Raw genomic sequence first — 27778 nt, forward strand, 5'->3', positions numbered from 1 at the left:
TTTTTAGCCTGGGTCACGATGGGTGTGGTATGCCTGAGTTTACTGCTTGGGATGTGGTCACGTCCCATCCACTCCCTTGAATACAGCCAACATTTATTCTTTTGCATAGAAAAATCTGTGTCAGCAATAGCTGAAAATTAGCATATAAGGGTTAATTAAGTATTCAACATACCTGTTGATGCATCCTGCCCGTCAGGAACTCCTGTGAGGTTTTCTTTGGCAATAGCAGTCTTAGCAGCATCATTGGCAAAGCGCTCTGCAAAATCAGTGTTGCATGTTGATACAGTATCAGCTAATGCCAACAAATGCATCTGATCCAAACTGGAGAGTCCAGGCAAATGGGTGTGGGTCAGCAGCCTGGACAGCATTCGTCCCTGAATAAATGGAATCGATAATAAGATCTTTAAAAAACAAAACAGCAGCAGAATCATGGGAATGAACACATAGGGGTCCCAATCCTCCCTTCCTCCTCCTACATAACAGGAACCTCTCTATCATGAAAGATAATGATGTTGATTTATTTTCCAAAGGATCACATAAATCAACATACAGAGGACCCTCAGTGTTTTATTATTACAGTAGATTCCGATTAATTGGGACACATCCGGAGAGCTTTGCCCCAATTAAGCGGCTGCCCCAATGAGGCGAATTATCCCATGTAAGGGCATAAACCAACTTTGAATGAAAGAAAGAAGGCTAAATAATTTTTCTAATACAAACAATATTTATTAAACTATTAATATAATTAATAAATCAGCAAAAATAGTAAAATAATAAAAATTTTTCAAGAATTCTGTTAATCTTAGTTGAAAATATTTTTCACACCCTCTGGTGATGCTGGATGAATGCATTTTATTAAGTCCTATTAGAGAAAAATTCACGGGTAATTATTTAAGAATATGTGATTCTTAAATATTTCATTAACTTATAACTATGCGAGTACATACTGTTCAAATTGTATAACTTCGTCTGAAGATTTTGTTGAAAAAATTCGCACAAAATCTAATGAATTTGGACGAAGTTGACATCCAATGACAACATTGGGCTACCTTCATTGCCTTCTTGCATAAAGAAGAGTCGTAACCTCTCAATGAACGTCCTTATATCCTGAGATGTCACTAACCTACGCTCAGGTGGTTTCATCTCCATCACTATCCTCACCTTCAGCTTCAACTTGTTACCTGTATAGCATGATTTCAACAATATCATCTTCACAGTTTTCAATGGTGACATAGTAGTCCAAATTGCAGTTGATATTATCGAACTCTTCATTGGTTGTTACTTGGTGCAGTTTTGAGTTAAATTCACTTTCAGGTTCTGCTGGAATGTTGAAAACTGCACTGGAAAGTTTGACACCGCAATGAAAAAAAAAAAAACAATTTTGAATTGTTTGACCGGTGACATTTTTCCAGCTTTCAGCCAGCAAAAGGTTCACCTTTGAACGTACTTCGTTGGCGGTGGATAACAATGTCAGAAGGTTGTTTTCTATACATTCTAGAATAAAATCTCCTTTATTCCCACAGCAAAGTGTTTTCAAATTTTTAGTGACCCCAATATCCAGTGCTTGCACCAAGGATGTTGTGTTTGGGGGCAGAATTCCAGCTGACAATTTTTTAACCACTTGAGCAATTAGGATGCATTGTACTACAATTATCAAGTACAATAAGAACCTTTCTTGATTTTTGTGCTAATTTTTTATCCTAACTGGTCAACCATTGCGTAAGAAGCTCACAGTCATCCATGTATTGCTATTGGTGTGATACTCCACGGGTTAACTGCTTATTCTTAACCCTTTGAAGCATTGAGGAGTAGCACTTTTCCAAGAGCCAGAAGAGTTTTTTATCAGTTCCCGAAACATTTGAACAACATACACAGTGATGTGATCCATCGCTTTGTTGAAGCCCTTTAGTCCTACATAGCTGTAACAAAGATAGCCATTTGGTGCTGCTCGGTAATACATCTCGGTGGTCCCGTTTCATCAGTGTTGTAAATGTCATCAGCTCAAACATTCTCGAGTAACCTGGGTAGTTTGTTCAATTTCCACTCTCATGCACTCACAACATCTTATAATAGCGATAGCTCAGTTACATATTGGAAAGAGGTGAAAGGCCCACATGAGTCAGTTGAATTTTGTGCACGATATCGCAAACAAAAAGCTCTTGGTAAGCAGCATTGTTCATCTTGACCAGTCTCCTCCGCTCGACATCAGCAAGTAATCCCTAGAAATTGGCCGTTACCTGCTCGTAAACTCTCACCACGGGTGTCACCACTTCTTTCTCACTATCCCAGTTTTATTCTATCATCTATAGCCCAAATATCGCCACAAGAGTCCTCTCCTCGTAAAAGAACACCACGTAGAATGAGGTCTCAGGGTCGGGAAACAGAACCCGAATCCTCTAACCGACAGTATAACTACAAGAGCTTAAAGAATAAGGCAAGAGTAGGTACTCTAGTGAAAAATAAGACTAAAATTAAGGAGGAGAATGTAAAAAAAGTTGTAGTCTGATACGAAAAGAATTTAATTTCGTCACGTGTATAGAGCCAACTCATGGCCCAATAAAGCGGCATGCTGTCCCATTTAAGCGGAGAAAACTTTAGGATATTCTTTTATTGGGTTCTGTTCTTCAAGATATGCCCCAACAAAACGGCTGCCCCTAGTAACCGGTGGACCCATTAACCGGAATCTACTGTATTTCCTAAAATAGACCATTCTGCACGAAATCTATTAAATGAAATTTTCTAAGTGACATATATTTTGACAATAGCACCAAATAAGACTAACCCGAATCCAAAATGTTGACTTTTATTTGGGATGCTCTAGCTCCATGCGTTAAAATGCAATTTTTATCTTTTTGCCATGCCTCTGGATTTTTTTCCTGGAACATTACCTAATTTCACAGACATTATCCCAACTTTCATTCCCAATTTTAATTTCCCTGACTTCCCCGACCAGTGTGAACCTTGGTTAGGTAATTTAAGTAAATGTCATGAGTGTAAGACTTTCCCAGGTCAATTAACAGACTCCTTCATGTTGTTAAAAGTTAAATCTAAAATGTGAGTGCCGGGCCTTGCTTGTTGTTGGTTGCAATTTGTTTATATGAAAAAAATATAAGATGTTATCATTTGTAGTTGCAGCCAAATAAGGAAATAAAAGGAACACTTAAGAAATGAGATTTTTAAGATGTATTACCTGACGAGGTCCAAAATGTGACAGTCCAACTTGTCGCTCTGATATCGCAGAGGGCCTTCGCTCTCGTCGACTCCTCGGGGACCCCACTGTGCTCTCCCCTTCCTCCTCCTCATCAAGCGTCATGTCCAGGGGCTCGTCCCCAGCAGACATGACTCCCCCATCAAACAGATCCTCATACTCTCCCTTGGGGAGTTCCACTCCTCCCCCGCCTGCAGCTACACCACCCGCCCCACCCACAGCACCCCAGCGCTCCTTGTCGGCAGCGAGGAGGGTCCACAGTGGAAGGGGAGGGATAGACGTTATCTCAGCATAGTCCAGGGTCAACTCTTCAGGAATTGCAGTGGTAGAGCCTCTCTGCTCCATGGGGCTGGAAGTGCCTGAATTGACAAGGGCAGAGAAAATCATCACTTCATGGCCCTTCACAAATACACTAACACTTTGTTGGTGCAAACATAAATACTTATGGAATTGACTTGAAATATCCTCTAAAGAACACAAGCAGGGATCTTGCAGCCAGAGAACCACACTAACCCAATCTCCCACAAATTTTAATTTATTATAATATGGAAATGACAAAGAAATTTCCAACATTACTCAATGCCCATAAGTATGTGCTATTTCCATTAAAAGAATTCACAAAACCATGTAGGGAAGGTAACAGGAAATTGGAGGATCTAAAATATGGAAAAATGATCTAAAAAGAAATTGTAGTTTCTGGAATGTACCTATTATTATGTAATAACATATAATAAATAAATAAAAAGTAAAAATTAATTTACCTGCACCAGCATAACTGACAGACAGAGTTCTGGAACGTGACCAGCCTCTTTGCCTGACAAGATTCTCCTCATCAGTATTATTTTGAAACACTGACCCTTGTCGAATTGTACAGGTTCCAGATATACACCTAAGTAAAATACAAAAATAACACCAAATTAATCCATTCAAACAGAGCAAACAATTCCCATACTGGTAATAACAAAAACACTATATCCATAATTAACAGTATATCTCTGCACAATTAGCAAAAGCAATGCAAAGACATTCAAACTATTATTTGAGCATAATCATTCGAAAAAAATAGTCCCTACTATTTTACTACACAAATCTACACAAAGGTAACACATTACCTCAAAACAATTAAAAAAGCGAGTACTCTCAGAACGGTAGTAATTTCTTATCTTAAGCTGTATTGTTCAATATCAGAGTGCTCCAAGGTATTCCAAAAGATAATAAAAAACTTAATATAATATTTCATAGTATACTTTACATAACATTTTTACTATTCAAAAATTTTTCCTCTATTGACTGAACTTATATCTAATATGTACTCAATTAGGTAATAGCAAGTGAGAATGTAATGTATGTTAGCATGTACAGGGTGTCCCATTCATCTTGACCACCAGAAATAGGTAACTTTTTGTCCACATGCAAATTCAAAAATGTGTCAAGCAAATGTTCATTAGCCGTCAGGGGGACATTAATCAGCATGATTGCCTTCCTTATGGCTTTGTTATTTACAAAGATATGAACAGCGGTATGTCTTTTTTAAATGGCACTCTATATTTTTTATTCAGCAATTCATTTCCTCTCCTTTAACTCCTCCTGTTCATATCTTTGTAAATAACAAAGCTACAAGGAAGACAATCATGCTGATTAATGTCCTCCTGACGGCTAATGAACATTTGCTTGACACATTTTTGAATTTGCATCTGGACAAAAAGTTATTTCGGGTGGTCAAGATAAATGGGACACCCTGTATATTAAGAAAATGTCGCATATTAAAATTCACAGTTCTCAATTTGCCTCTCGGGTAAATGGAGATATACAGGGCCAATACAATTTTACTTAATTTATAACTGAACTAAATTACATTACAGATGAAAGTAGAAACATTCAGCCATTAAAACTGCTTACCTGACCAGATGTGCAAGGATAGCCTTCACCCAACGTATTCTTCCGGAGTTCAACAATTCCATCAATTGCTTTGGATGGTATTGAGGTAATACTGGACATGCAATTCGACTAGCTTCAAACAGTCCATAATCAGGCATGTAATCCACACTGCTGATGTTGTCATTTGGTGCCATACCTTGAATGAAATATATATATACATTAAAGACAACAAAACATTTAGCTATGAAACAGTTGATTGAGGCCTTCCTAAGATATAACACGGCACGACCTAGCTGATGCAAAATTTCTCTCTTCCACCTTTCAATGAAAAAATTGGGCTTGGTTTTTGAAAGAATTATAAAGCTACCAGCAATAACATGAGACAGCATTTTTTTCTATGAGAAAATGAATTGTAGTGGTACGGCAATGCTAAAATATGATTCCATAGCTTGTTCTTTAAATTGATTAATCCCAAGGCATCTAGTCTGTAAAGTGTAGATAGCACGGACAAATGAATACATGCATGGAAAAATCAACAAGTTAAAGATGCAATGACGGTAATTTGCAATGTGAGGCAAAGAGATTCTCCACATTAAAGTATCAGTTCTATCGTAGAATATGTCACCACAGTGTGGGATACCCATGTGATAGGGCTTACAAAACAAATTGAAACGGTGGGAAGAAAGGCTGCAAGATATGTACTGGTCATCACAAGAGAACCGACCGTGTGACAGGTAAGGTCTAAGTTCTGTGATGGGGCAATCTGGAAACAATAGGGAAAGTTAATAGGATGAGAGAATTCCACATGATTGTCGCCGAGGATAATGGCTAGGGTGAACTAAAAGATTCCATTACAAGACCATAATTATGCTATTAAAAATGATCACCAACGTAAAATACATAAAACTAAGAAGTCAAAAGACCAACACTGCACAGTACTCTTAAATGGGGTGTTCTCAAAAGGAATCAACTGTCTATTGAAATATCCAAACCATTACCTAAATCCTTAAGGTAATTTAGAATGAAATGCTCCTCATTATTAAAGCAAACTTTTTGTACTACTGTAGTGGTATAAGTATTGTGATATCAATAAGATGATACTGTTACTTTCATTAACAACAGATATTTGCTTAATTATAATATAATCACATAATAAAATGAAATTCAAATCAGAAAGATGGAGAATATGCAGACTTTACTTACCCGGTTATTAATAAAAATAAGGGGACATCATTGATAAATTTGGAGATACATATCAGTTTAACATGGGTGCATTCATGCAAAAGAATTTTAAAATTAAGTGAAATGCAGGGCTTCAACGCACTCTTTTATGCAGAAAAGTGACAGAATGAGTGATTTTTGCCAAAGAAGCGAGGGAAGAATGTGGAATAGGAATAAAAAGTGAGGAAGTACTCATTTCCACATTAGTCTTCAAGGAATGGGTTCCGTCACTCAGAACTGATACCACAATTCATAACATGAATTTGGCAGATGGTTGGGAAAGATAAGTTACGACAAATAAAAAATCATCCCCAATCAGCCCTTCTCTCCTAAATTATAAATAAGAAAATGAAAAAGTTGCTGCCCATTTTTCACGACTTGATAACATTATTTGGTTTCAGTCAGTTTTTTCACTCATTTACACAATCAAGAAGAACCTTTCACAGAGGAAAGAAATTGCTCACACATGAGTAAACAACAAAGAACCATACGAAGCCCAAACACAAGGCTGAGAAGCAGCATACAAGCATAAGCTTCCTTTGAATGACAGGAGGGTTTCTTAAACTTCCCACCACATGTTTATTTGGGTACTTTGTCTCAATGTTTCAATGGCTAACTCTGCCATCATCTTCAGTGATTATGGAGCCAAGTTTTTGTTAGTATTTTACCATTGATTGCCATTCAAGAGGACCCTGATTTTTCTCGATCGATATTGTTGTTGAATGTTGTGGTTAATTAAGATCTTCATGCATTGCTCAACTGGAAGCCTCTGTCCCTGCTGATGTTATTTTCTTCTGAGCTAATTTGTATAGCTTCTTTATGAACACAAAGCAATGTAAAAGAAGCTATATAAATTAACTCAGAATAAAAGACCATAAACAGGATCAAAGGTTTCCAGTGTACGATTATATATTTGGGAGAGCTTAATTGACCACAACATAACACAACAATACCAAGTGATACAACCACAATTCAAATTCTACATTGCTTGGAATGAAGTCGTTCACCTACTCATCAGTGAAATAGTTTGGGCAATGAATCGAGGAATGGTAAGATATGGGTCTCTTCATTTTTAAAACCATGACCTCATAGAAAGTTGATTGGCAAGAGACAATTACAGTCTGTCACAAAGTTAATGCACGTTCATCTCATGTATAAGTCCTGTGAGAATGGAAATATTTATCCCAACAAAATGATTGAAGGAAACAATGAAAATGATACTCTTCAACCATATTTGAATTTCAAAATAAATTAAAATTTCAATGCTAGCTAAAATATTTCTATTTCTTATGACTTTGACATCCAATTTTAAGTGGAAAATACTTGACTTTGTTCAGATATCATGTCACAGTTTAGAATTAAAGTAGGAATAAGCCATATAGTTAGAATAAAAGAAAATTTGAGATATACAAATCAGAAACATCACACACACACATGAAATCTGGCACCGGGAAAAGACAGGAAAACAACTAAACATGTACCAGCTTACAAAAAACACTGAATATTGAAAGTCACAGAAGCAGCCTAACAGAGAATATTGAAAAAGTCTAATGTATATCTTTTCAAGATATTCCATTATAATGGAAGCAACATTCACTAGCTCAAAGGCAATAAATCACACTTATTAAAGCAAAAGCAATCAATTTACCCCATAAAAGTATTAAAATCAACACCACATGTTACGATTATAAATGCCACTACTAGAAGTTTTTAAGTCTCTAACGCACACTTTACTCTTAAAAGCAAGAGTTACCTTTTGGCATTTTGTCCATTATACAAGAAATTGTAACAAATATACTTGCTGCATGATCCATGAAAATTGAGCTCTTACCGAAAAAAATGCTATTTGAGTTCTAGTTCCAAATTGATTAATGTTATGGAGTCAAATTTTTCCCTAATATGTGGCGTATAAATTTCATGGTAATCCAATAATTCAATAGTGCTTTTTGGTTTTTTTTAAATAGAAAAACAAAGCAAAACAGCTATCAACCACAGACAAAAACTTAAAAACACTGAGCAGCTGAGCTTCTCTCGGCAGCTGATGCGGCACTTTTTTCCGGAAACAGGACATCAGGTTACAATTTACGAGTTATACTGTCTCACTTGTCAGAGTTACTCACGAAGGGTTATCTTCTCAGGATATTTTGTTTCTCCCTACTAACAATTCGAATTCATCTGCTAATCTGGCGCTATGCTAATTAGAAAAGAATGGGTAAGTTGACTTCTCTTTAGGACCAAAAATTTTATGGCGCAGTGATATGTTTATGCTTCACCCTCCGCAGTATGCTCTGCATACACCGTACGCGATAGCATCAGCTCTGAACTTCACCTCGTACAAGTGGTTCCGTACTTTCCCAGGTGGGTTGACTTTAAACTAGCGAGTGCTTTCTGTGTGTGTTTAATAAAATCAGGTTTCATTTTTATTAGTTTTATTTTTATCTGTCTTTGGACCATGGGCCTTCCAAAGAAACAAGTGAGAACTTTAAAAAATGGACTGAAAATATTGAAGATCAAGAAAAGAATCCAGGCTAGTAGTGTGTGAGTATGCACATTGCTCTCGTAAATATGTGTACTTGAAATGGCTTTTGATAGATGATAATGTTTACATCAGACAGAAATCCATAATAGCAGTGTAAATGCCAAGTGGAGTGCAAACATTTTTTAGCAAGGTGGCATGTTCCTTTAGGATATTTGAAAGAGATATATGTCGAATCAACACTATGACCTAAGTGTTTTGATGAAAAACTAATATTCCTGTAATCAGCTAAAATCTTGTTTGAATCCCTAAATGAATATCATAATTACTAGCAAAAAAGACAGATTTTCCTGGGACATAGGCAACCTAGCCAAACCTTCCTGCATTAATCATTGTTTTCATCCATCTCTCTGAAAAACAATTGATCGAGATTCAACTGTATTCAATTAAAGAAAAGAAACATGGTACAAAAGGTCTAGTGAATCAATAAGCCAAATCCTGCAATTAGATTTCAGACTTGGTCCAGTGTGAGAATAATATGACCCCTTTTCATTTTTACTATGTACAGTGGAGCCTCGATTCATCGTTTTTCAGGGGGATGGATGAAAAAAGCGATGAATGCAGGAAAACGATCTATACGGGAATGTTTTTCAGGGTTGCCTATGTCCCAGGAAACGCTGGATTTTAGCGAATTATGGCATTCATTAATGGATTCAAAAAAGATTTTAGCTGATTACAGGAATATTATTACTTTATCGAAACACTTAGGTCATATTGTTGATTCGGATTATATCCCTTTCAAATATCCTAATGGAACACGCCGACTTGCTAAAAAATGTTTCACTCCACTCCGAATTTTCACTGCTATTTCACTGTGAAAATTCTTATCCATCAAATGCCATCACACTACGACCAGCTGTACGCCGACTTAGATACACCTGGAGGTGAAAATAAGATCTACCGCCTTGCCAACTCCCGACATCGAGCAACTCAGGATTTTAGCCAGGTCAAATGCATCAAAAACGACGATCACCAGATACTACGAGACCCACCTGCCATCCTTCGGCGCTGGAGAGAACACTTCTCGGCCATCTGTAACACAGAATTTCCCCACCCACCGATCATTAGCGCGGACCCTATATCCGGACCTGTGCAACACATCAGTGAAGCTGAGGTAGCCGCCGCTATCAAGGAGATGAAGAATGGAAAGGCAATGGGCCCTGACGACATTCCAGCGGAAGTGTGGAAGCTACTTGGCCGCAACGGCGTTGTCATCCTCGCCGAGTTATTTAACAACATCATCGTTGACAATGAAGTTCCCGACTCCTGGCGGACCAGCATAACTGTGCCCATCTGGAAGGGTAAAGGCGACGTCGCAGAATGCTCTAACTACCGCCCGATCCGGCTTTTATGCCACGCCATGAAAATATTCGAAAGAGTGATTGATGCTAGGCTCAGACACATTGTTCACATCACACCCAACCAGTGTGGATTTGTAAAGGGGACTGGCACAACAGATGCAATACACGCAGCTAGACTGCTCTTGGAGAGGCACCGAGAGAAGAACAAGCCAGTGCATATGTCTTTCCTTGATCTGGAGAAGGCCTTCGATCGCGTGCCACACGACCTTATCTGGCATGCCCTCAGATCTCACGACGTCCCTGAAGTCTACGTGTCATGGGTGAAGCTTCTCTACACCAACGTCACCAGCTCCGTCCGTTGCCCATCAGGAATATCACCGCCTTTCCCAATCACTGTTGGCGTCCACCAAGGATCGGCCCTCTCTCCGCTCCTTTTCATCCTGTGCATGGACACAATCACGGCCTGTCTCCAAGAATCGCATCCTTGGTCACTACTGTTCGCCGATGATGTCTTCCTTGCCAGCACCACCAGACCCGAATTACAGCAGCGAACTCTACTATGGAAGGTACGACTCGACAACTATGGGTTGCGATTTAACATCAAGAAGACTGAGTACATGGAGTGTGGGCCTCAAACCGATGGCACGATCAGCATCGACGGCGACGACCTCGAAAAGGTCGAGAAGTTTAAATATTTGGGCTCTGTCATCAGCAACGATGGAAGCACAACCGCCAACACACGAGCTCGAATCAATGCAACATGGCTGAAATGGCGCCAAGTGACTGGCGTATTGTGCGACCGTCGAATGCCTGAACGATTCAGGGCCAAAGTATACAAGACCGTAGTTCGCCCAGTGGCCCTATATGGAGCAGAATGTTGGCCAGCCACAGCAAATCAAGAACAGGCCATGCATGTCATGGAAATGAGGATGCTGCGATGGATCCTAGGCATCTCCCGCCTGGATCACATCAGGAATGAAGACATTCGGAAAAGAATGGGAGTTGCATCGATCACAGACAAGATGCGGGAGGCTCGACTGCGGTGGTATGGGCATGTGGTGCGTAGTGATGAGAACTCCGTGGCCAAAACAGCAATGCGGCTGAGTACTGAAGGACGCCGACCACGAGGACGACCAAAGATGCGCTGGCTCGACAAAATTAAGGCGGACATGAAGACCATCAACGCCACGTCAGTAGACGCCCTGGATCGAGCCAAGTGGAGAAGGCTTTGCAGAAAAGCGGACCCTGCAATAGCGCGGGACAAACGCTAGGAAGAAGAAGAAGAAGAGAAATGCCATTTCAAGTGCACGTATTTACGAGAGAAATGTGCGTGTTATACCTCAAACAACTGATTTCGCCGTCGCAGTGATTGGTTATGAGATGGATCAAGAAGGCCAAAAATAGTTTATAATTTGAAATTTTCCTTTCTTGCAATTAAATTTTTAATATGATTGAGGCAATGTGGCGTTAATCGTCAGCAGCACGCCCACCTGATCCTCGGCTTCATCCCACTTCTTGTTTTCACCAGGGATCTCGCTCTACCCCCACCCCTGCCGTCATGTACTGGCGGACATACCGAGACGTGCTGTAATATTCATGCATTTCTAGCCCGGATTCTTTTCTTAGTCTTCAATTATTTTCAGTCCATCTTTTAAAGTTCTCACTTGTGTCTTCAGAAGGGTCATGGTCCGAAGACGAATAAGAATAAAACTAATAAAAATGAAACCGGACTCCATTGAACCCACACGGAAAACACTCGCTAGTTTTAAGTCAACCCTCCCCGGAAAGTACGGAACCACTTGTACGAGGAGAAGTTCGGCACCAATGCTATCGCGTACGGCGTAAGCAGAGCTTACTGCAGAGGGTGAAGCATGACCATATGACTGCGCAATGAAATTTTTTATCCTATAGAGAAGGCAACTTACCCACTCATTTCTAACAATAAGTAGCGTAGCTCTAGATGAGCAGATGAATTCAGATTGCTAGTAGAGAGAAACAAAATATCCTGAGAAGACATCGCTTCGTTAGCACCTAAGACAAGTGAGACTTGTAGCATAACTCGTAAATTGTAACCAGACGCCCTGTTTTCGAAAAAAATCCGCATCAACTGCCGTGAAGCTCACTATCAGCTGGGAGGATATCGATATTCGCCAGAAATCACCATCGTATTATTCCAACTATTTCCTTGCTTAAAATGGTTAAATAACGTTAGAAATACGTCGTGTTTGGTACCATTCTTCTTTGAATTACGCTCTCATCACTAATATCTCAATCTAATAAAATTATGATACCAATTGCCGAAATTCATTTTTACACACCTTTTGGGCTAATAGGTGATTCATGCAGCAGTTGACCTCCAGAGTTGGGGATCTTTGAAGCGAGTCAGCTAAAAAAAAGTCAGCGGTCGAGAAAGGGGGAAGCGTGAAAAAGGTTTCTTTTGTTCTCGAGTACTTTGATATTTTCTTTCGAAGCTAAGGTCTTCGTAATACGATCCCTGCTCGAGCTGGGACCTTTTTTTATTTCGGGGAAGAGGAAAGCTTCAGACGGGGAGAGGCGAGTGCTGAATGGAGGGGGATAGCGGATCTTGGGAAATGCGCTAATGTAACTATCCCACGGCACTCAGCTTCTCCCTATCGTATTTTTATCTCCTGGGGAATATTTAAACTTTGTGTCGGTCGTTATTAGCCATAAATAACACGTTGTAAACACTTCGTCTTATTTTTGTCAAACGATGGATGCGGGAAAATTATATGACGGGACCGCGATCTTCAAACGATCAATGCGGGAAAAGATACTTCGGGGAACGATAGATGCGGGAAAAAATTACAGTCTTTATGAAACTTAATTTGGGACCAGGAGCGGCACACGATGAATGCGGGAACGATATATCGGGGTTACACTGTATCTATTTTTATAACTTGTTTTTCTAAACTAATTTTTTTGGATAATCTTGAAGAGTGCCTCATGCAAATTGACAGTAGGCTCTTTGCATCAGTTTCTATGCAATTTTACACTGTTTCCAGTATTTTGAATTTTCATAGTTATACCACAGAAGAATTTGTTTTTCCTTTCAACTTCAATTAGTGAACAAAAAAACAATATGTGTCCTTTAGATTGCTGAAGACAGGCATACTAGCAGGAGGAAGAGATGAAGAGCTTTAGGTCTGGAAAGCCGTTGGCCAAACTTATAAAATTGTGGGAACTGTAGCACTGCCATGAAGTGACAGTATGTTGCTTCTCCCTCACACTACTCATAAGTTGTTCAGCAGAAGTCAAAGAGCGACTTGTGGATTTGATACACAACCTATTCACCATAAAGAGCTTTCACCAACGTTAAACACCTCAAACAAACACTGTAAAACAATGAAAAAACTGCCAAAAATAAGCACAACAATGACCTTCACCACCACAAACACAATATCCTCGGTGCTACTTTTAAAGCGTGAAAGGACTGCAATCATCATCAAACTTTGAAAGTGGATACAAAACTGAGAAATTCCAAGCTAGCGCAAAAAAATGGTAAGATTGGTAATGCAGGTTTGGGTGTGCATTTGGAGAATTCACATGAGGAATATTGAGGGAATGGGACATTTGGGCAAAGCCATCTCGGTGCAGCCGTTTGAGCATGAAGCACCTTGGCACAGGACATCTTGACACAAACCACCTTGGCACACAGCAGTTATTTTTTTCATTTCGATGTATTATGACATAGGTTTTCAGGTTTTTCTGTATCACTATATTACTTGGTGTTTTTATAACATTGATATAACAAGATAGCAATCGATGATGATTTCCAATAGAGCAAATTGCAATGTCTCCCACCAAGATTTCCCACTCCCATTTTGCCTTACACCAAGACGGCCGTGCCATGATGTCCTAGACCAGAAAATGGAACTGAACAGACACTTAATAAGTTCAACTTTGGAAGCTTTCAGAAAATATTCGTGATTATGTGACAGAAACAATACTGCTTTCCATATGTGCTTGGACAGGCAACATTGATGTGCAGAGCAGCCAATGAAGCAGCATGCGACATGTACACGAACACCAATCACCTTGAGTGTTACCTCGCTTCTTCTTGTCTCCTGAGAGGATTATATTTATTGATGCCACCCTTGACAAATGAGTCACAGAACTAACATTGGCAAGGCGACGCTGAGACGTTTCCTGTGAAGAGAAATTAAATGGTCAGCTTTAATATCCACAACATTTTAATCCTCATTAGAGTAGCTAATTCATTTTCTCTAGTAAATTCTCTTCAAGTTATGTGAAATCTTACATCAATAAATAAAAAGTAGTTTTACCTTAATTTTCATGTTGTAACAAATTTAAACACTCCATTTAATTTTAAGTTTAATGACTAGAGTTTAATGACTATAGATTAAAGTAAGCATGTTAAAAGAAGCTACTTTTTACTTCCTCCAGATTTTTAATAATTCTGATCGATGTCAACAACGATGTACCATTTTCAAGGGGGACAAGCTAACCTCTTGAGAATGTCATGTTCTTAATGAAATTGATCAGGGTAAGTAAAAAGCTGTTTGGAAAAAATAATGCAGTTTATTTTTAAATGTTTAACGTACACAAATTCCACTAAGTATCACATTCGTGCAACGATTTATGAAGTATATTCCATGGCATTATAAGTTCCACAAATTTTTATGCAACACTGCGAGACATTTTAGATATTTATATTTTCTTCGAATAAACAACTAGATGAACTGACATGATAATGAAATGCGATCTTGATCATTAACTACTTGTGAAATTATGAACACATGATCAAAATCTGGAAGTGGATGAAATTAACAGAAATTGCTGTGGGAAATAATTACCCTGAACTGCTAATTGAACCACAGACCTTTCGCTTTCCCGGCGACTGCGTAGGCCACTTAGCTTTCCAGGTTCCTTGATCCCATGGCAATTTATGAATGCATGAACCTTAGTAAATTCCCAAGGGGATCATGATACCTTAGATAAGATGGTATCGTAATGGTCTGCATAGTGGCTCTGAGAGCTACAGGACTGTGGTTTGATTCACAGCCCAGGAGAATTTTTCCCATGGCAATTTATGAGAAAATCTAGGCTTTCATTTTCATCATTCAAGAGTGAAATTGGACAATAAAAAAAAAAGAGGCAGGAAATGAGTCCAATGATAAAAGTTGTCAGATACCTGAGCCAGCGTTCTAAGGTGTTCATCTTTCAAAACTCTAGACCCTTGGATTTCTTCAGATTCCTGATGAATAAGCCTGGTCCCATGCTCATGCTCCATCAAGTCTGAAACAGAAAAAATAAAAACTATAACTATGCATACGTATTCCTAAATCTACTCCCACACAACAAGTTGACCCAAAGGTTGATTTGGGCAGGCAAGGATATAGCTCACCCAAGACAAAGCCATACGCTCACTTAGTTCTGAACTCTACAATTCATAACCAGGGTACTAGGCAGCACGTGACTTGCATGTCCCTATATGATACTTCCAATGCACAAACGCTCAACAATCGCCCACCGAATCAAATCTGCTCATCCAGCAGCCCTAGTAGTACAGGATGAGTGGATTTGACTCGGTGGGCGATTGTTGAGCAATTTGTAAGCACCAAGAAAGCACTCTGGCTTTAGAAATATGAGCATAAGGCTATATAACAAAATCCTATGAGTATGATGATATTCAAGAACAAGGTTATAAAGACTTTTGACTGTCCCAATGCTTTTACTTTATTGATGAGATTTGAACCTGGGACCTTTAAATCAGCAGCCAAATGTTCTACTCACTATGCTACCACACTTCCTTACCAAGAGGCTTTATCTATCCCATGACAAGATTATTCATTATGTTTTACATATTTAAATTTCAATTTATGCAAATTTATTTCAATGCTAATTTCATAGCATATTTTTCAGGGAATGTTTTCTAGAACCAGATAACATTTAAATCTGGGAAAAAAATCAAAAAACACAGTGCAGAAATTTGCTTAATACCATACTTACTAGAAGGCTTCCACTGTGAGTAGACATGCATCTCACTGTCCATTCCAATGACCAAAATTCCATCTCGGACCCATGATATTTGCATTGGTAGAGGTGGGAGTCCATCTGCAGTGCGGAGATCAATTTTCCTTAATTTCATCCACCTGAAATAAATGAAATTAATTTTATGAGACTTGTGTAAATATAATTCACCAAATCTATTAAGCTGTTGCATACATATAACAAGAATTCTCGTTTTAAGTTAGAAATGTGAAATTAACAATTTTTTTTCATTTCAAAATGAAGCAATTTCAAGAAGTCACGCAGCTAATTACAAATTTTATAACACAACAAGTTATGCCACAAGTCATTGTTTTCACAATATAACTCAATTTTAGGTATGTCATGCAAATTGTGCACAAGATAAGTTTCCGAATTAAGTTTGCACAAATTACTTTGGCACAGATTCTTTTAGGCTTCAGTTATAATTCTGGTTCTTGAGTTCAAGAACTGGTGAAATCAATAGTCAAATTGACCTATTATTTACACAACAAGGCTTGTGAGATTCAAATTACTGATAAGCTTCATAATGTTCACGCATTGAAAATCCAAAACTACTAACCACATGGGTTACTACAACATTTATGTTTATGCAATGGTGCCATAATTGCAAAATAATCACATAAGAAATAGCTGATCAGCAGTGTTTCCACTTCTCTGCAACATGCCGAAAATCAATATTACCTTATCTCATCAGTAAAATTTGCCACAGCTAATGAAGAGGCTTTTCTAAGAATTGGTCTGTTGGTTGATTGTGATTCTTTCATTGCCTTCATATTTGCTTGAGCTAAGTCACTGGAAACTGGTGTGAACAACATAACCTGAAAAATTAAAATTAACAAGAATATAAGCGATTGCAGACAAAGAATGTATGACATTAAAACTAATAAATATTGCAAGATCAAAGTTGCAGAGGAGTAGGTGAGGCATGTACGAGTATATGTGTGAATGCATTAATTATAGAGGTTCACTAAAATAGAACATGTGCTGAGGTGTTAACCAAATTAGATCACATACTATTGACTGTTCATGCATTCCCACAAAATGGTAGGTTGCACGGTGTTTTTTCGCATTCATTCACACACTTATGCATTTACACATTAACTTTTATGGGTGAACTGCAGTGTAATTAGGCCTTGAAAATATTAGATAACATTAAGCTAATGCTAATTAAAGGAAAGTATGCCAACGTACACATGAAATAATACAATAATAAATATATAACATTATAACAAGAGACTTAACAGTAGATCAATGACAAGGATTTAAAATTTATGAAACGAACTAACCTTGCTCCCAACACCAACGGTCAGAATATGAGATCCATCTTCATTTGAGACCCAATCAAGTTGAACCAAGTGCTTTTGAGTCAGGGGACAAACATTTCCACATTCTGTGATGGACTTTCTAAGTGATTGTAAAGTACTAAAGCTTGGTACAGCAAGGAGACCTAAAACATTGAATGAAGAGATGAACACAACTAGAAATACATATCACCATTCTACACAAAATATTTTTTTAAATACATATTTTACCCTCCACCATCCACAATCATTTACTAATTTTGAGGTATATTAAGAAGTGCATAAAATGACAAAATGCATCCTACACAAGATTATTACAATAACTTACACAAATTTGTAATAAAACATGAAAAAAAATAACAAATGACTAGCCGAAGGCCTACTTCTTTGGCATCTCCCATAAGTATACAATACGAGCAAAATTTCCACATGGATAGTTCACAATAATAGTAATAATATACATTATTGATCTCAGGATGTAATTACACATGTTGCAAAGCAAATATAAAAACTAGGAAAAGTTAAAATTCCACGTTCTTTGAAAAACTGTTGGCAAATTGTATATTTATATAAACTAGTTACAATTCTCATTGTCCATTTTTGGAGCCTAAGTAGCCAAGAAGTACCACAAACATGTCCCCAGGCTACAACACAATACTTCAGGTTGCGGAATATATAAGCATAATACACACGAAATGCAGTATTAAAGTCAGACATAAAGAGGATCTTTCTTAGTAAGTATCATCGCTATACTAGACAAGAACACAAGAAGTCAAAGTGTTCATCCCAAGTAAAGGATTTATCAATGAAAACACCCAAGAATTTGTGAGTTTGAATTGAACTCAATAGCTTTGACCTAGGATTCAAACCAGGAATGATGGCAAGATAAGGTAAATTATTTCTTTTCTGAGGATATTTTGAAACTCTCTGATACAACGTAGCATAATGACTTTGTAAGACCAAAAGCTTAAAATTATTGCATAAATATGCATTAAAAAACCTTTGGATTATGAGCAAATATTAAAAAAATAAAGATGCAAATGAATAATATTAAACATCTTACCTAATCCAGCTGAGTTTTCATGAAACACTTGGTCTCCATTTTTCGGAGATCGTATGTCCTCTTGAGAGAAAGTTTTCATCAAATTGCTGATTTTGTGCTTTTTCTGGAGGAACGTTCTGTCATGTAAATAGCTTAAGTCTAAATGCTTTTCTAAATTAATTTGTGGTAAATGAATATTTTTCAAGTGAATCGTATCCTCAAGCACCCATTCAGAACCTGTAAAAAGAGGGAAAAAATTTCTTGAAACATTTATACTGATGAATTACGTTGTTATTATTATTATCTTAAGGTGAAGAGGTCATGGATGTACCCTGAATACATGCAAGAATGTTTCATCATATGGTTAAAAGATGGGCAGTAAAAGGTGGAGAGGTTGGGCTAGTTGGTGTGCTTTACTGAAGAGTGTGCTTCATAAATTCAATCGTGTCAGGCAAAACATGATGGAACTCCTTCATGATGAATCAAAAAAGGAAAGACAATGGCAGGTTCCACAATTTAATAAATACTGCGACCGGTTTCGAATACATGGTATCATCATCAGGCCTCAGTTAGGCCTCCGGACTCAGGTCAGGTATCAGGCCATAGTTAGGCCAGATGATGATACATGTATTCGAAACCGGTCGCAGTATTTATTAAATTGTGGAACCTGCCATTGTCTTTCCTTTTTTAATTCATCACGAAGAGTGTGCTCTTGGTGAATGACTGAGAGGGTGATGGTGAGGAAAAGTTCTCTGCCAATTTGTGGCAGTTGCAAAATCAAGAATGGGAAAATATGGAGAGTACAAGCACTCATTAAAAGGATGCATAAATCATTAGACATACATATTACTTGCTTTTAACTTTAGCGAACATGTCAAAATTTACGGTGCACAGAGTAGACCCCTCTTAACATTTGGTTGTATAGTAAGTCCTTGCCATATGAACAAGATGCATTCTGAGACCTTGTTCATTGATTGAAAAACCTAAGCAAGGCATTAAAAAGTATTTATCCTGCAGTGTGCAGCACTATATTACAAGTTTGTTTTAACTCTCAGTGTTTATAAACGGCTAGAGTTGAAAAAATTTCACTAGCTAAGGGGAAGGAAGAATGAGTAAAACAATGGCCTCCTTAAATACATACACCCATGTCTCGTATAGCGCAATTTCGATATAGCACAAATTCGTTCCTCGGGGAAACACTGCAACGCAGTGTAGCCTAATCAAATATCTTAAACGCTCTCGTGATAAAACGTGAACTTGCGCTAAGTACACACGAAATTTCTATCATTTTACGCATATTAATATTATTGCTTGCCTCAAATCTTCTTTTCTGTTTATGTATTAATCGAAATCCATTGCTGTGCAATGGCCAAAAGTATTACCCGTCATTGGGTCCAGATAGCCGGCCTACCGAAGTAATTTATCTCGTCTCCTTAACAGAATGAGTTAACTTGGATCATTAATTAAGCGTGGGGCTAGTGGAAATGAGTTTTTTTTAAGCAATACTGGTTGAGACGTAATTTTTGCCGTCATAGGTTATCGGGCGATTGACTTCCAGGTAGAGGGTCTACGCTAAAGCCTTCAAGGTCATCGGTATTCACGGGGGAGAAATGGAGCGGTGGCCGAGTTGCGCATGAATAGCGTCAACATATAAGAGGGTCCGCTATAGAGTCTCAAACACAATAGCTTCGTTCCCTCCCCGCAGTCGTAGGCCCTCTGCGTCTCAAGAATACAGTTCAGCAGTAGAAGGTGATTTCGATAGAGCCATGCAGAGTAAAAACCAAGAGAAAATGGCAAAAATTGGAATGCAGGTAGAAAAATCAAGAATTTATCAAGAAAAACCATTAACCTAGAAGAGAAATTGATATAGGTCAATTACTTTGAAAATGGAGAACGTCAAAGCGATATTGCGCAGAAGTTTAAACGCACGATGCCTTATTCTGAATAAAGATAAAGTTAAAACATCAGTGACCTCAGCCGCACCAACTTCAACCAAGCGGTCTACACATACGGAAAGTTCATAGTGAATCAGTACAAAAAGACGAGAGTGGTAATCGCTCCGAGACATTTAGTGAAAGCTCCGGTTGGTTCCAGAATTTAAATGGCAAGCAGGTATTTTCAGTGTGGCGATATCAGGTGAATCTGCAAGTGTTGATAGCGCAGTCACCACAACATTTTCTGATGAACTCCAAGCTGTGATTGAAAGTGGCTCCTTCCTTTCCCCCTCAACTAGTTTTTAGTGTTGACGAGACGATATTCTTTTGTAAAAGAATGCATTCTCGTTCATTCATTTTCAGGGAAGGAAAACCTGGGTCAGGTTTCAAGGCATTTAAAGACTGTTTCACGTAGCTCCTAATGACTCGGAGGACTTCAAATTAAAATGATTTATCATTCATAAACTCCGCTAGCTATGAAATGGCATTCAAAGTAGCATTTGCCTGTCATTTCGATGAGCGACAAAAGGGCCTGGGTGACACAATAGTTGTTTTTAGACTGGTTTGAAAAATCGTCAACTGCCCGCAATGCATTACGAACCCCTGAGATAGCAGATGTTAGCCCACCCGCACGACAGGAGGGAATTTCAAAAGCACGTAAGAATTTTTTTTAACGTGAATAAAAGTCTTCAAATGCGTGCATACTATCTATAAAGATGTTTTAAACTATAAACATTTATATAAATAATGTTTTCTAAGGCTATTTATGGGAATATATATGTTTTAGAGGAAATTCAATGCCCAAGACCTATGCTACCAGGAACGCATCCCTATCTTCCCAATGTTAAAACGCTCTCGTATAACGCAAATTCGTATAGTGCAAAGACCCCAGGGAACGCATCCCTTGCGCTATACGAGACATGGGTGTACTATGTAAGACTGCTGTATACTATTAAAGGAGGCCATAGTTAGGCCCAAAGTTTAAGTTCCTCTATGCCATACTACATCACATTGGCCAACTCAAAAGGAGCCAAATTTCACACACATTTGATTTTTCTGAATGTTTCCATCTCTGAAAGTTCGTATGTGGACTTGCTGTATTTCATAATGGAAAATTTTACTTTGGTATTTTATCAGATGAAAGTTTTTTATTATTTTATTTGAGATAAAGGCAGATGCTGACAATAGGTCTAGTCTTTATACCTTCCAAATTTCAAGACAGCTTAAGTTTTAAATTAGTAATGAGCCACAAAATAAGACAAAATGTGACGAATTGAGAAGGGATAATGCACCCTCTTAATTAAAGTAACCTTAAAATAGCTAAAATATTTTAAACCTTTCAATTGTCCATAGTGTCCAACTCACATTTGTCATCAGTACAGTGTAATATATTAAAATCAAAACACTCATGCAGTATTGTCCATCCTGAGATTTTTAACATAATTTTTGCCATATACATGCATGCTTAAATTAAATAATGTTAATTTCAAAAGCTTTAATGAAGATTACGAGTGATGAACTCACCTCCTGTGCTTTCACATTCATAAATGGCAACACACAAGTTAACATATCTAGACTCTTTATCACTTTTCGAAGGACGGGTAAAAGATTTTCCATATTTATATGCACAGGCTATTCTTCCACTGTAAGCAGCACTGATGTTTAAAGGTTGGCCTAAAAGAAACAAATTAAAAAATTAAAGATTATACACAGAGAATCATGGTGGCACAGAAATTTCACCATCTAGTATCATAGACATAAATTGGAAAAAGAACATACCAGGAATGTCTATGGCAGATTCATGATTTTTACTAGTCATTTCCCATTCTGTCCACTCATATGTTCTACTTCTCTTAACTGCATCAAGTTTAGAAACTTTGCAATTCCAAAACCTAGAAAGAGTAAAATACTATGAACTGGTTCTTATAACCAATAAAAGATATTATTAAAAAATAACTAACAACTGACTCAGGCATGATATAGTGGAGGGTATCCTTAATTGAAAGACAGAAAGCACTTATCCAGAGTTTTATTTACTGCACATTTAATTTCAACTCACTGAGCCCTTGCCAAGGGCTATGAGTTGAAGTATGCCGTTCGGTGAATTGAACTGCAGGAAAGTGCTCACATTGCCTTGATTAAGAAAAAATGAAGTATACAGATGAGTACTGTGAAGGCATGTAAAATCACACATGGTAATTCTAATATATACATGTACATATTACAAATTGTAATCATTAATTTGTTAAACAAAGTAAATTTACTTCTAATCTCTGCTCCTAAATCATTCATGATAATCATTACATTTTAATTATCCATATTTTATTGCTAAAAATGTCATACATTTTCAGTGAAAAGCTCTTTGGATTGCCACTGGACTAGGGATTGAAATGTTGCTGACATTTCAACAACCAAGTCAGCCACTGTCCTCCAGACTGACAGAGTTGAGAGAGACTTTAGACTACCTTACATACAGTCACATTGATGGTCAAGTGACTCCTGATTGGCCCTTATTGTTAAGGGTGGGCTCTTGATACACTGACGAGCGAGTTAGTGAATTATGGTTTATGTATTGCTCAAAGAACATGCCAAACCACAATCAAAGTTGTTTCTGGCCAATCTCATTTCAACTGACTCCTTGATGAGTTGATTCCTAAAGCTATTGGACTAGCAGATCATCTGCTTGGAGTCATCAAACCATAGCCACCTAGAAAGATTGCAAGTGACAGGATTGGCTCTGACATCACCACGAGTAGTGCTGGCTTCCGTTGGATACCATGTTGTTTACGTGTGAATTTACGTTACGTTTCACCACATTTCTGTGATTTTTGTGGGGCCAGTTGGTGAAAATTGGAGTTTCTGAGGATAGCGAAGTTTCCTTTATCCTTGAATTTCATTCACTTGGCTTTGGAAACGTATTTGAGAGCCATTTTTAACAAAAATGCCTTCCCACAAGTGTAGTGCCAGGATGCGAAGAATACTCCCGAACTGGACCCTAAGTTCAAGTTTTTAGATTTCCAAAAGATCCTGAGTTGAAGACCAAGTGGAATTGGGCGATCAAGAGAGATAATTTCACCACCAAGAAAAACAGTAGGTATGTACCCTTTCTCGCTGTAATTATTTGGAGATAATTTCTAACCAGATGTGGCTTGGGGATGTTGATGAATGACTCCAGTTCTGAAAGTGGTGATTTAAAGTATTGTGGCGATAGTCCATTTAAAATTCTTGTATATTAGTTGTCATTTTTGTATTCTTTCGTTCAGTAAACGTGTGGTTGAAGGAGTTACAGGGAATTAGCAGCAGAGTTTACAGGATCGAATATTTTTTCTTAGCTTGCCCTTTAGCGTGTTATTTGTCGGAGACTCACAAGGAGAGGTCGCCAAAGTGATGTTCAGGATCTGGATGCGGATGTTATTTTCTTAAACTATATAGATAAGGTAGAAAAAGTGTCACGGCTTTCTTCCACATAGGCCCGGGTTCGAGAGATATTCGCTTGTAAATATTTCGCGCAGCATCAGGTCCCTTGAGTATGCGCTTCCTCTAAACTACGGCCGTGGCGGTGCGGTCTAGGGCGTTAGTCCTGTGAGCTATAGTATGTAAGTAAGTTGGTGCTCCGGGTTCGAGACCCAGCGCCGGCAATATTTTTTCTCTCTTCCAATTTTTGAAATCACTGTTACATTTTATCCCAATTCGTTTTAATTAGTTACTTCGCGATTTTTTAAATATAATATCAATTTATGGATTTTAAACGAAACTCCGAATTGTGCCTTACCACGCGAATTGGAGGACGTATATAAATACTTACGCGTGAATTTCCGTGTAATGTGCTCATCATGTGCACCGATGCACACCTCTGCCTCGCATCAATTAACCGATTGTACATCCATTCGTGAATCGTACCCCGGTTTTTGACGCGTGTGCCTCCACTTTCAATGCCTTTTGTACATTCCTGAAGCACCAGTATTTTCCAGCTTAAACGTTTTTTGTTCAAAATTTCATTTCCACCAGGCATTCCCTCCATTAGATTTCTAACCGCCCACGCACTTTCTTCCCAACGAATCTCGATCTTTACAACAAAATGTCCTTCCACTCACCATACGTCCCTTATGACCTGCCTTCTAGCGTCCTTCAAAGACTTCCGTCCCAACAACCCTGCGTCCACAACTGACCCTCGATAATCCCTGAATGAGGCGCCGAGGCCCAATTGTGTGAAAGCGGGTGCGAAAGGTATACAAAGAAGGCCTCGAAAACGGCTTGGGTAGGCTGCTGGAAAGCAGGATCATTGTGCTGGATGGGTGGAAGAGGAAACTACCTAGGGTCAGTAACTGAATGTGAGGATAGGCAATGGTGTTTATTTGTTGATAAGAAAGACCTGAGATTACGAATATACGAAGAGGCTATGGGAGCAATGGCTAGGGCGAGGATGATTAAATTCCCCGGAAATTCACGTGTAAGTATTTATATACGTCCTCTTATTCGCGTAGTAAGGCACAATTCGGAGTTTCGTTTAAAATCCATAAATTGATATTATATTTAAAAAACCGCAAAGTAACTAATTAAAACGAATTGGGGTAAAATGTAACAGTGATTTCAAAAATTGGAAGAGAGAAAAAATATTGCCGGCGCTGGGTCTCGAACCCGGGACACATATATATACGGGTATTTATATACGTCCTCTTATTCGCGTAGTAAGGCACAATTCGGAGTTTCGTTTAAAATCCATAAATTGATATTATTTTTAAAAAACCGCGAAGTAACTAATTAAAACGAATTGGGGTAAAATGTAACAGTGATTTCAAAAATTGGAAGAGAGAAAAAATATTGCCAGCGCTGGGTCTCGAACCCGGGACACCAACTTACTTACATACTAAAGCTCACAGGACTAACGCCCTAGACCGCACCGCCACGGCCGTAGTTTAGAGGAAGCGCTTACTCAAGGGACCTGATGCTGCGCGAAATATTTACATGCGCATATCTCTCGAACCCGGGCCTATGTGGAAGAAAGCCGTGACACTTTTTCTACCTTACCTGATATAGTTTAAGAAAATAACATCCGCATCCAGATCCTGAACATCACTTTGGCGACCTCTCCTTGTCAGTAAAAATGCTCATTTATCTATACTTTAGCAATTTAGATTTGAAAAGCTAGGGTATTTTCGATGAAGCTAACATAGTTATTTTATTTTTGGCATAGTGCCTTATATTACAGAGGAAAATACATTTTTAGCAATTCTTGCTTTTAGATTAATATCATCTTATGTATATGCATAAAGCGTTTAATCATGAGAAATTCATTGAGTCTCGTCAGGAACTTATTTATCTACTCAGGTTATTTGTGCATCCGGACCACCGTAAATGGAAATATGTGTTTTTCTCTTACAATCGTGAGTGGAGCGATGAACCGGAATTAAACGGTGTCCGGCTTTCATAATTTCAAATTATCTTATGCTCTAGTTTTAAATAAAAAAATCATTGAGGTATATAATCATCTCCTATATATACTAGCCTAGTCATTAGATATATTTTTCATGCAAAATGCAGAACGGAAATGAAATGACGAAGTAATTTACATGGTATTTTCTTATTTATTTATTTTAGGTGTGTGAGATTCACTTCACATCGAGTGATATCAGAAAAAAATCTGTGGTCTTGCATGTGAAGATGGGGAAGATTCGTGTTGAATTAAAGGTGCCCAGATTGAAGGGAGGTGCCATTTCTTCACAGTTACCGAACTATCATCTAGAGGACAGAAAGACATAGTGGTAGAAGTGACATATACAGTAGACTTTCCTTAATACGAACAACGTTATTACGAAGTTCTCGTTATTACGAAGCAAATCGTTGGTCCCGACGAAAAGGCATATGCTAGCTATAGTAAAAGAAACGTTATTGCGAAATTTTCGTTTTTACGAAATTACGAACCTCAGTCCTGGTCCAGGCGGCTATAAAATGAACTTTATTACGAAGTTCCCCGCATAAGCAACGGCATTTAGGTGCATATTCACTAAGCTGAGTTGTAATAATCGCGCCGCGTTTAAGTTCTTCTCGTGAACTATGCCCAAGAGCGTCAATTATGGCTCTTTCTTCAGTTTACACGCAACATCATGTAATAAGGTTCATTCCTGTGGAGCCATGGTGACCCACTCGTAACCGCTCGCAAATTGGACGTACAGTAAGTCCTCATCCTACTCGCATTCGATTTACGAATTTTCAGAGATATGAGCATTCAAAATTTTCAAATTTCGAATTTGGCGCCTTTCGATTTGGCCGATGCTTCGCGGTTTGGCTTGGAGTAGACGAACTCTCACTTTGGGCACAATCTGAACAAAGTATCATTGAATCTGGTGTGAATTTAGGAACTGTTCAGCGTTTCGCCCGTTCATCTTTACCGCGAGTAGTGATTTGTTTCGGCTTCGGCTGCGTTGCACGCCCAGCTAGATCAGTTCGTAATATCGTGAGCTAGATCACGATTGTGATTCAGTGTTGCATTTTGTAGGATGACCGTATTTCTCATGATGCAATTTCATACAGTCCGTCCGGCGACAGTAGCGAATGACGGCACAATAGGAGGGGCGGATAACCCTACGCCAGCACGGTTTACAGTCAATCGCTGTCCTCCAAACACACCCTCGCCTTATCTCTCAACGTCGTCAACTGCATAAGGTGCACCGAAATATGGCTGATCATAAAAAAAATCCTTTCTTCGAATCACCAAAACAAGTGATTCTTCCTCTGGTTCCATCACGCACGGCGTCCCTTCCGCATCCTTTCTTCGTGGAACCCTTTGTAGGCGTTTCCCCTTCTTAGCTGGCAACCCTGTCCCTACCCCGACCTAGACCATTCTGTGTGTCATCGGACAACTCTCAGTGGCCGTGCTGTAGGTTTATCAACGTAGGAACAAGGTCTAGGAACGCAACCAGTGCGTATATCGGACTTACTGTATTCGGGAAGATATCAACCCTCGATTGCGTCGTGCCGCATTCTTCTGCTGAGAAACTGGAATGAATTTTTCTGTTTAAACAAATTTCCGCGAAATTAAATCGTGTTTATTAAATACGGTTTTTTTTCCGATGATTCCTAAAAGAAACGTTGATACGAACTTCGTTATTACGAACCTCCGGTTTTTCGGTCCCGCGAACTTCGTAATAACGAGAGTCTACTGTAGTTCTATGGTGGATGTGGATTTGTTTTTTGCAAGTGGATGATGTGACAATGGACATTCGTCGGAGAAACTATTGAAGATAGTTATTACGGCTTCTTACAATGCACTTTCAAGTAATTTTTGTTCAAAAGAGAATGACAGTGTTTGTTTCGCCTAACTAGA

The 27778-nt window shown here is 38.5% G+C and overlaps 1 protein-coding gene across 4 annotated transcripts in view; it reads right to left on the reverse strand.

Moving 5' to 3' along the window:
* Positions 1 to 27778, reverse strand: part of LOC124167084 (dmX-like protein 2) — a 113107-nt gene that overhangs the window by 46192 nt on the left and 39137 nt on the right. For 3 of the 4 annotated variants that reach the window (XM_046544875.1, XM_046544877.1, XM_046544874.1), the window contains exons 18-29: positions 22234 to 22346; positions 21979 to 22128; positions 18542 to 18757; positions 17464 to 17624; positions 16859 to 16995; positions 16136 to 16278; positions 15318 to 15421; positions 14200 to 14311; positions 5108 to 5282; positions 3970 to 4097; positions 3191 to 3567; positions 173 to 374 (exon numbers count right to left, since the gene is read on the reverse strand). In XM_046544875.1, coding sequence (XP_046400831.1) covers positions 173 to 374; positions 3191 to 3567; positions 3970 to 4097; positions 5108 to 5282; positions 14200 to 14311; positions 15318 to 15421; positions 16136 to 16278; positions 16859 to 16995; positions 17464 to 17624; positions 18542 to 18757; positions 21979 to 22128; positions 22234 to 22346 — 2018 coding nt within the window. The remainder of the gene's footprint in view (positions 1 to 172; positions 375 to 3190; positions 3568 to 3969; positions 4098 to 5107; positions 5283 to 14199; positions 14312 to 15317; positions 15422 to 16135; positions 16279 to 16858; positions 16996 to 17463; positions 17625 to 18541; positions 18758 to 21978; positions 22129 to 22233; positions 22347 to 27778) is intronic. The other variant, XM_046544876.1, reaches the window with a different exon arrangement.

The sequence above is a fragment of the Ischnura elegans genome, chromosome 10 (assembly GCF_921293095.1).
Source record: "Ischnura elegans chromosome 10, ioIscEleg1.1, whole genome shotgun sequence".
Taxonomy (NCBI): Eukaryota; Metazoa; Arthropoda; class Insecta; order Odonata; family Coenagrionidae; genus Ischnura; species Ischnura elegans.